Source organism: Scyliorhinus torazame, chromosome 4, assembly GCF_047496885.1.
Source record: "Scyliorhinus torazame isolate Kashiwa2021f chromosome 4, sScyTor2.1, whole genome shotgun sequence".
Taxonomy (NCBI): domain Eukaryota; kingdom Metazoa; phylum Chordata; class Chondrichthyes; order Carcharhiniformes; family Scyliorhinidae; genus Scyliorhinus; species Scyliorhinus torazame.
In genome coordinates, this window is record NC_092710.1 from 191,669,025 (window position 1) to 191,679,552 (window position 10,528).

Genomic DNA, 10,528 nt, shown 5'->3' on the forward strand with positions numbered 1-10,528 from the left:
CCAGAGTGTGGAGACTAGGGGATTTTCACAATTAACTTACATTAAATAGGTTAATGTAATCTTTATACTTGTGACAATAAGAAAGATTAATATTATTATTTGGGCAGTTCCCACATCAGGAGCGGCCCCTTTTAATTTGTCCCTGAGCTTGTTTCTTTTAGTATGATTAGCTGATTGATCTCAAACGAGTTCAGGTGAGTACTGGTTGTGAGTATAAAAGGTGCTGCTCCCTGGTGGCCAGGATGGTTCAGTTGTTTGGTATCATGGGGGAGTTTGGAGTGAGGGCTTTGGTCCCAGTGCTGGTGTTAGTTGGAGTTGTTTGTTCCTCTGATGCTTGGCAACAGTTTCTAGGCCAGAGGTTTCCATGGAGCAGAGTCAAAGCCACCTCTGTGCCTCAGAGACTCCCTCCTCCTCCTCCCTTTGGTTCCCATTTCCGTGTGTCTGAGGGTCAAAGTGTGTCTCCACTGCAGACTGTGATGGTGCAGTGTGCAGAGGACAAGCTGCTGGTCAGGGTCCAGCTGGATTTATTTGGAACCAGGCACCTGATTAAAGCTGCTGACCTGACCCTGGGTGCAGCAGGCTGTCGGCCAACCAGGATCTACTCTCCGAACCACACTGTCCTCTTTGACTATGGGCTCCATGAATGTGGCAGCAAATTGCAGGTAATGTCAAACCTCCACTCTGGCTCTATTCTTGGGCTGGAGATTGTTCCACACACTTCTTTCCATTGGTGAGATGTCATTGATATTGAGGAGATACTGGTCTCCTGCATCTTAAACCCCCAAACTAGCTTTCTATTCTGGATTGTACTTTGCTTCCACTGGTCTGAGTCTTTTCAACCCCATTGGTCTGGAAGCTTCTCTTTAGTTCCTCTAAGCTTTTCCTCTTGTTGATTTTCTCTATTTTCCCCCTCATTCAGATCAATTGAACTGAGGGTTTGGTTTCAATCCAGTTTAATCCAATTGGTTTGGGTGCTAATGAACAGAATGAAATGGGAATTCAGATGGATTGGATGAAAGAGCAACTTTCCACTTTCCCAGTTAATGGAGCCCTTGCTTAAAACTGTTCTATTTCCTGGCTCTGTACTATTGTCAACTTGTGGCTTCTTTTCATGTTAGCTGGAGCTGTCCTTATTGAATCCATTCCCTGTTAATTGATCCTGGTCTTGTGCTAATGATTTCTTTGTATAAATGGCTGGGGATTGCTGAGCAACATTAATAATAAGATGGGGGGGGGGTCATACAGCTCCTTCAGCCTGTTCCCTGATCATTCAGATCAGGGCTGGACCCCATTCATTAATGTCAGGGATGGACTTCCCACAACCCCTCATGTCCCTGTCCTCAACATGATTCCCTTAATGTCCAAAAATAAATCCATCTGTCCTGAATTCCCTCTTGTGACTGAGCATTTGCAGCTCTCTGGGATAGAGGATTCATGAGCTGCTAAATGAAGAAATTCATTGTCATGTTTATCGTAAATGATTGACCCCTGACCTGAGATGACCCCTCCCCCTCCCCATGTGTCCTTGGCTCTTCAGCTGGGGCCCAGCACCCTCTTTGCACTGACCCTGTCAATCCCCTTGAGACTTGTTTTCATTGGATGAACAGTTCATTGTTAACCCCTGTGTAGAACTTTCTCATTCCAGATCAGTTCTTCATTCCTTAACCTGGTGTCTTTCAGATGTCTGGAGATTTCCTGATCTACACCACCCACCTGACCCACAGCCCAGAGTATCATGGATCTGTCATTGTGAGAATGAATGGAGCTGTCGTTCCCATTGAGTGTCGTTACTTTAGGTGAGAATCTTTATTCAATGCCCAATAGGATCCACTGGTGTTCTTTGAAGTTGTCCTAAAATGATTCTGCTGTCTTTCCAGGAAGGGCAATGTGAGCAGTAACCCCATCAGGCCTACTTGGATCCCATTCAGCTCCACTAGGTCTGGAGAAGGACATCTTTCATTCTCCCTGCGCCTAATGAATGGTATGTGATGGGTGGATGGAGTGATTTCCTGTCTTCACTCACTGGGAGTGACACCCACTGTCTCCAACCCTTGTCCTCTTGTTCTTCAGGTGACTGGCTCACAGAGCGCATTTCCACTGTCTACTACCTGGGTGACCTCATTCACATTGAGGCCTCTGTTTCAATGAGTAACCACATGCCCCTGAAGCTCTACATTGACCGCTGTGTAGCTACTTTGAGCCCAGACAAGGACTCCACCCCGAGATACAGCATTATTGACTACAATGGGTAAGGAGCTCTCTGATTTCTCCAGCTGCTCCCATCTCACTGGCTTCACTTGATTCACTACCTGTCCCTCTTTTTAAAATCCATTTTCAGTTGCCTCCTGGACAGCAAAGCTGAGGACTCCTTTTCAACCTTTGTGTTGCCAAGTGGTGAGTGGGAGATGGACAAGCTCCGGTTTGACCTGGATGCATTCCGTTTCTTTGGAGATGACCGTTCCTTGGTAAGAGGAAACTGACCATTGGGGTCTGTGTTGGGAGGGAGACATTAAATAACGACGTGTTGATGTTTCCCTCAGATTTTCATCACCTGTCACCTGAAAGTAACTCCAGTGGATCGGAGAGATTCCAGGAACAAAGCTTGTACTTTCCAGAAGATGCACAATATGTAATGCTGTTTTCTGTTTCTCTCTCTCTCTCTCTCTCTCTCTCTCTCTCTCTCAGTGATGGGCTTTTGTGGTGAAGTGATGCATAACCCAGTTGGTTGACAGCTTTGTCTTGTTTTAGCTGGAGCCCATTGGAGGAATCGAGCATTGACATTTGTGCCTGTTGCCGTGTGGGTAACTGTGCCACAAGGGAGCTGCGATTTGGATCCAGAGGAAGGAGAGATCTTGTAACTGAAGCTGGTAGGACATTGATCCTCCTAGATGTTGGAGATTTCCCCTTTCCCCTCTCTAACTGGAATGTTTGATTTTGCAGAGAGTGAAGTTGGATCGAAGTGGGAGGCTGAGGCCTCACTTGGACCCCTGATCATTCTGGATACTGATGTGACCAACCTGGCAACGGACTCCCTGAATGAGGGAAGGATGCAGGAGAGGTCCCCAGGTGGTGAGTTGGCTGACTGCTTGTTTCCATTTTCCCCTCCATGTTTCCTTCACTAACCATTAGCTTCTCATTGGTTTGTAGGTGTGGAGTCTGAGGTGGTCCTGATCGTGACCCTGACTGTGACGGCTGTCTCTCTGATCTCTGCTTCATTGATCACCTTGTTCCTGTACAGGAAACGCAATCAAACTCTGTTCACCCAGTCATCAAATTAATTATCAATAAAGCAGTGATTCCTTGTGTCTGGGAGCTGATTGGTCTCTGCATTTCATTAGTCTGAGTCCATTGAAATAATGGCTGGGGTTTGTGCACTGAAAGCTCCAAGAACCACATCTCCTTGAAAGACTCCTCTCATTGAGGGTTGTTTTTATGGGGACTGATTAATTTTTTGTATGTTCAGTACCCCCTTGTTTGGCCACCCAGTGTGGGGGAGGGGGAGTGAGCAAGTCTGGGACCTCCTTGTGGAGCTGAGCCTGGCTGATACCTGGATCCCTCCCCTGAGAGGGGAACATTGTGTGACTGTCGAGAACTGACAGTGTTGATCCCCAGAGACCTGATCTGGTGCCTGAACTTCATTCTGATCTCGGTTAGCAAAATGTTTGCAGGTAAATGATACAGATGGAATCTGGTTTTTAATCGGGGCTACTGGCCCCTCCAATCTTATTATTCTGCTTTGGACCTCATCAGGATTTGGGAATCAAATGTCAAAGGAGACATCTTGTTCTGAGCAGGCTTGATGCTGATTGGCCAGAATGAAGACTGGGGCTGAGTTTGAATCTTCCTGTGTTAAAGATTGAGGCTGATCTGAGGTGTTGAAGGAGTTAGTAGGCTGGGTCTGCAGAAATAATCCCTTCATGGGGAATTAAGAACAAGGGCACCTGACCTCAAACTGAACATTCTGGATAAGAGAAAGAGGTGAGGCATCAAGGCCAAGATGAGCTTGGAGTGACCCTAAGAAGAGATGGAGGAACAGGGAGAGTCTAAGAGGAATTTGTTGTGACCAGGTTCAATTCCCAGCTTGGGGACTCAATGGGCTGAATGGCCTCCTTCAGCACTGTAAATTCTATGACTCTGATTTTAAAGAAATTTTAATACTATACCATCCCTATTTTGTGTGAAATCACTCTTGGAGCGAGGTATCTTTTCCCCTCAGTTGTACAAAACTCTCTGTCCAGTATCCTAGCCACTGTTGGGGTCTGGTGCAGTGTCGTAATAGGAGAGACTGGCGATTGCTCTTGGAAAAGAGGGAACTTAACCAGGACCTAGTACATGTATTGAAAATTGAGAGGTTAGAATAGTTGGCAAAATAACTTTTGGGGAAACGAGCAATTTCTTCACGCGTATTGTTGGTAAAATCTCAAACGCACGATCTTGTGGAATCAGTAACTTTCAAAGAGCAACTGGATATGTACTTAAGGCTCAAATCGGGAGTGGGACAATCTGGGAACTCGGTGGCAGTACAGCCAGGACGAGCAGAATGGTCTCTACACAATAAGATATACTAATCAATAATTGAATCCCAAGTCATTTTTTGATTGACCCAATAGATTTTTATAAAACATTTTATTGAGTATTCACGATTTTATAATGTACATGAATTTACAAACACAGTGCAAAATCCATCTTCCTCCCTTACAGGTCCCACCTTTACTAACCCCTTACTCTAAATTAAGCTGCCCCTCTGCAGACAGATTTCTTTGCGGAAAATTAACTATGAACAGCTGCCACCTCCGGACGAACCCTACCATTGACCCCCTCAAGGCGAACTTGATTTTCTCCAAACAGAGGAAGCTAGCCATGTCAGATAGCCAGGTCTCTGATTTTCAGGGGCTTTGAGTCCCTCCAAGCTAATAATATCTGTCTCTGGGCTACGAGGGACGCAAAGGCCAGAACGTCTGCCTCTTTTTCTCCTGGATTCCAGGGTCTTTCAACACTCCAAAAATCTCCACCTCTGGACTGGGTGCCACCCTTCTTTTTAACTGTGGGCATGATATCTGCAGACCTGTGCCAGACTCCCCAAAGCTTTGGCCATGTCTGGAACATGAGGACATGGTTCGCTGGCCCTCCTGCGCACCTTTGCACATTGTCTTCTCTCCAAAAGAACCTGCTCATCTGGCCCACTTATCATGTGAGCATGGTGGATGACCTTGAATTGTATCCGGCTGAGCCTGGCACATGTTGTGGACACATTGATTCTACTCAACGTGTCCACTGTCCCGTTCCTCTTTTCTCTCCTCTCTCTCCCCCCCCCCCCCCCCCCCAAACCAAAGAGACCATCCTCTACCTTTTCTCCCAACTTCTCTTCCCACTTGCGCTTCAGCTCCTCAGTCTGCGTCACCTCTGACACCATGAGTTTCTACATAAATGTCAGACCCTCCCTTCTCCCACCCACACTCTAGAAACTACCCTGTCCTGTATCCCCCCTTGGTGGTAGGAGTCGGAAGGTTGAAACCTACCTGCATAGGAAATCCCATACCTAATAGGTACCTAAATTCACTATCCCTCGCCAATCCAAATTTCTCCTCCAGCTCCCTCAGGCTGGGACAGCTCACCTCGATAAACATATCCCCATCATCTCAATCCCTGCTCTCTGCCATCTCTGAAACCATCCATCCTTCCTGGGGCAAACCAGTAATTATTACAGATTGGGGACCACACTGATGCTGCCTCCATTGCCCCCAGACCCTTGGGGCTGCCACCACCACGGGCTGGTGGAGTACTGTGCTGGCAGGAATGGCAGAGACACTGTTATCAACATCCCCAAGCTGGTGCCCTTGCATGAATTCGCCTCCACACGCTCCCATACCGACCCCCCCCCCCTCCCAAACCACCCACTTCCTGATCATGAGCTATATTCGCTGCCCAATTGGAATTGCTGAAGTTCGGCAGTGCCAGCCCGCCTTCCCCTGGCTCCGCTCAAGCATACCCTTTTTTACTCGCGGGGTCTTACCTGCCCATACAAAGCCAGTGATTACCTAAAAGGACCATGAAATAAAGATGGGGAGACACTGAAACACAAACAGGAATCTCGGGAGGACCATCTTTTCTGCTGTCTGCACCCTGCCAGCTCGTGACAATGGGAGCGCGTCCCACCTCTGAAAATGGTCCTTCATTTGGTCTACTAGTCGGGCCAGATTTAACTTGTGCAGCTGTTCCCATTCCTGCGCCACCTGGATGCCTAGGTACTGAAAGCTTCCCCCTGCCACCCTAAAATGGCAGTTCCCCCAGTCGCCTCTCTTGCCCCCATGCCTGGACCCCAAACATCTTTTCCCCATATTTAATTTAATCCCTGAAAACTGGTGACTCAATAGATTTAACTATTCTCTGGTATGGCAATCCCATTTTCATGTTTAGTAAGCAATGGCACAAAACGATAGATAAACAAATAGAAATGCCAAAGTTAATACTTAAACTTCATGTGCAGATGCAAGCAATAGTACAAAACCCAGAAGTCTGCAGCAAGCTTGAAGTGAGAAAATATTGTCTTAGTAGTTTGTAGTTCATTTTATATAATTCAAATCTCTTTAGAGGGCAAAAGTTATAGGAGTGAAAGGTGGACAGATAGGATTAAATGTCATAAATTTACAGTGCAGAAGGAGGCCATTCAGCCTATTGTGTCTGTACCAGCCATTGGAAAGAGCACTCTACTTAAACCCACGCCTCCACCAGCACGGTAGCATACGGCAGAGCACACAGCTCCAGTGTCCCAGGTTCAATTCCCAACTTGGGTCACTGTCTGGGCAGAGTCTGCACGTTCTCCCAGTGTGTGTGTGGGTTTCTGCCGGGTGTTCTGGTTTCCTCCCACAGTCCAAAGAGGTGCGGGTTAGGTGGATTGGCTATGCTAAATTGCCCTGAGTATCCAAAATTGCCCTGAGTGTTGGGTGGGGTTACTGGGTGATGGGGATAGGGTGGCGGTGTGGGCTTGGGTTGGGTGCTTTTTTCGAAGAGCTGGTGCAGACTCAATGGGCTGAATGGCCTCCTTCTGCACTATAAATTCTATATCCCCCTACCTGACCATTTTGGGCATTTAAGGACGAGAATGGCCAATCCAGCTAACCTGCACCTCTTTGGACTGTGAGAGGAAACCGGAGGACCTGGAGACTTGACACAAATAGTAACCCAAGGTGGGAATTGAACCTGGGACGCTGGTGCTGTGAAGCAACAGTGCTAACCACTATGTTGCCGTGCTGCCTTTGATGTGGATTCTGTTGCTTGAGTTCTTGGATAAATCTTCTGAGATGAGATCAGCTATCTGGGCACAAGCCAGTGATTGAATACGAATGAACCAGCTCTGGGCTCGATCAATACCAGACTGGGCTGAGGATTTGATCATCAAATTGTCTGAGAGAAGCAGCCCACCAGAATAGAAACTCTTTCACTGGTTTTGTCAATGGTTAAATCATCTATCGCAGTTGGTATCAGTTAGTGGCGGAATGTAAACTGTACCTGATCCATTGAAAGCCATGGCCTTACCTTTCCTAGATATATTTATCTATATTGACCTGGAATTTGCTGTTGCAACTGCGAAAATGTCAGCATTTGCACCACTACAGTGCAAGGCTGATAACACAACTTCCAGTATCTACAGCTGTAGTGAAATGTGGAAGTTCAGAATGATTCCCTGATTCTCCACAGGGTTTGCTGTCCTAGTTTTATCATTATGAAGGGGGACTGATACCAAAATGTTTTGAAAAATGACAACTAGTAGTTTAAAAAGTTGAAATAAATAGTATGATCTAGATTAAGCTGGTAGGGGAAAAAAGTAGAATAAATGTAACATAGTACTCTCAATTAGGAGCATCACTGGTCAGAAACTAACTCTGAAATTTCAATACAATTGAAAAGATCCATACCGATATTTATCGATCTATACACAATGATTATGGTGTTTGTGTGGGGAACAATCCCTAAGAATACATGGGAGGCCTAGTCCTTCCGAACCACTGGGAAGCCTCAGCCGAGAGAGTGAGGGGATGAGTAAGGGAGCCGAGGAAGGAATGGGTGAAAATGGAGGAGTCCTCCTGTACAGAAACAACCCTCCGAGCCCTAGCCAAGGCAGTGCTCCCAACTATCCTGGCAAAGTACACATCTAGCCCAGTGGTGGTAGCTGCGTTAAAACCTGGAACGAGATGAGACAGCACATCTGCTTAAAAGAGGTGTCTGTGGTGATGTGCATCAATGTAAATGCATGTAAGCGAGCTAGACACTAGAGGGAGCACAAGAGACATCACATACACACACTCAACCAATAGATCAAGTAGATAGGACACGATCAATAGACATTCACAATACACAAGGAGGTGACATGACCACAGGAGGGCATTACACCAACCCATATATATACCACACACATGATCTGCCTCTTTCCAGTGGAGACAGTCAGTGAGTAGAGACACAGGGTTGATTCAATATTACACCCACCACGTGGATTGCAGCAACTGTCTGCGTAGCTATAGTCGGATTAGCAGTAGCGTCGAACCCGAGTAATAGAAGTGTAAATAGTTTTAATAAACGTGTTGAAGTTATCTCCACGTCTGAAACTTGCTTTGTCAAGTGCACCGCAAGGAAGCCGTTTATGCTACACCAGAGCATAACAAATCAGACACAACGACACAGCACACTAGTACACAGGGGACAGACAGACATGACACGATGACACAGGACACCAACACACGGGACAGACACGACACATCGACACAGGACACCAGCACACAGGTGACAGACATTTCAGGGTTGGGCTCTGGAGGTTGCACTGGAAGTCCAGGCCGAGTAGTAGGGCAGCGCAGAGGTTAGGTAGGACGTAAAGGCGGAAGCCACTGAATTCTATGCCCTGGACCATAAGTGTGACCGTACAGTACACCTGGATCGCCACGGAATAGGATCCGGAGGCCAGGGAGATTTTTTGGTTGGCAGGGTGTACCGCGAGGGAGCAGCACCTTACCATATCTGGATGGATGAAGCTTTCCGTGCTCCCGGAGTCCAGCAGGCAAGAGGTCACGTGTCCGTTGATTTTAATGCTGGACAGTGCGGTGGCCAGTTTGTGCGGACGAGGCTGGTCGATGGTCACTGAGCCGAGTCGTGGTCGGTCGTCGCTGGTGTCGGATGATGGAGAGCCCGGGGGGCACAGGTCCTGGAACGCTGGCGGTGCCCATGTGCCTTTGGGGAGACAAGATGGCGGCGCCTGAAGATCTTGAGGAGGACAAAATGGCGGCTCCATGGGCCGCACGTGGCGGGGGTTGAACAAGATGGTGGCACCCATGGGCCGCACGTGTTGCTCAGAGGGGCAGATGGCGGCGCCCACCGGCCGCGCTTGGTCTGAAGGAGAGAAGATGGCGGTGCCCACTGGCCGCGCGTGGTCCGGGGAGGTGAAGATGGCGGCGCCCATTGTCCATGAACAAGGGGGGTGGGGCGATAGCGGCGACTGCGCGGGCCAGACACACCGTGGCGAAGTGCCCCTTCTTGCCGCAAGCTTTACAAAGGGCTGCGCGGGCCGAGCAGCGTTGGCAGGCTTGTTTCTGCCGGCCACAAAAGTAACATCGGGGACCCCCAGATGTCCGACCCAATCCCCGTAACAAGCACATCCCGCATGAGGAGGTTTGAATGTTCAGTGGCCGTTACGGCCTGACAGTCACAGACCCGGACGAGGGGGATTAGGGCCCGCCAGAAGTCTTCTATGGACTCACCAGGGAGTTGAGAGCGAGTGGCGAGTAGGCCTGGCGAAGAGCATGTTTGTCTTCTGAGTGTAATTCTCCTTGAGAAGCACCCTGGCTTCTGCGTAGTTCGGCGCGTCCTGGATTAGCGAAAAGATGCTGGAGCTCAACCTTGAGTACAGGATCTGTATCTTCTGAGCCTCCGAGACAGGGGTGGACGCCGAGTTGATGTACGTCTCGAAACAAGCTGTGGTGGCATGTATTAGGGGTAATAGGGTACACCATGATGCCGAGGAGCTATAGGTGGACAGATGCTGGGTCCTGATTGGATCTGCCGCCTACTGGGCTCTACCCAGATAGGCGGGGTATAAGAACCCGGTTTCTCCCAGCAGCTGACCTTTAGCACCGACCGTCTAGCCATCTTGGGCTACGTAGTGCGTAATGGAGTGATTGGCCCCGACCCTGAACGCATGCGCCCCCTCATGGAGTTCCCTCTTCCCCACTGTGCCAAAGCCCTGAAACGCTGCCTGGGCTTCTTTTCTTATTACGCCCAGTGGGTTCCTCAATACGCAGACAAGGCTCGCCCACTAATCCAGTCCACGACTTTTCCCCTGTCGACAGAGGCCCGCCAGGCCTTCAGCCGCATCAAAGCGGATATCGCAAAGGCCACGATGCGCGCCATCGACGAATCCCTCCCCTTCCAAGTCGAGAGCGACGCATCCGACGTAGCTCAGGCGGCCACTCTCAACCAAGCGGGCAGACCCGTGGCCTTTTTCTCCCGGACCCTCCACGCTTCAGAAATTCGCCACTCCTCA

The 10,528-nt window shown here is 48.7% G+C and overlaps 1 protein-coding gene across 1 annotated transcript; it reads left to right on the forward strand.

Moving 5' to 3' along the window:
• The first annotated feature begins 242 nt into the window (after positions 1 to 242).
• On the forward strand, positions 243 to 3,305 carry LOC140411447 (zona pellucida sperm-binding protein 3-like). Its single transcript, XM_072500550.1, has 9 exons — positions 243 to 662; positions 1,681 to 1,796; positions 1,878 to 1,981; positions 2,071 to 2,248; positions 2,339 to 2,465; positions 2,541 to 2,629; positions 2,749 to 2,867; positions 2,941 to 3,069; positions 3,148 to 3,305. The coding sequence occupies exons 1-9, from the start codon at positions 243 to 245 to the stop codon at positions 3,276 to 3,278; spliced, it is 1,413 nt and encodes a 470-aa protein (XP_072356651.1). The 3' UTR covers positions 3,279 to 3,305.
• Positions 3,306 to 10,528: the final 7,223 nt, after the last annotated feature.

Bases quoted from the DNA above. Each gene is read 5' to 3' on its own strand.
- LOC140411447 (XM_072500550.1), top strand. From the start codon at position 243: ATGGTTCAGTTGTTTGGTATCATGGGGGAGTTTGGAGTGAGGGCTTTG. The intron at 1,982-2,070 runs GTATGTGATGGG...CTTGTTCTTCAG, and splicing joins CTCCCTGCGCCTAATGAATG to GTGACTGGCTCACAGAGCGC. The intron at 2,249-2,338 runs GTAAGGAGCTCT...ATCCATTTTCAG, and splicing joins AGCATTATTGACTACAATGG to TTGCCTCCTGGACAGCAAAG.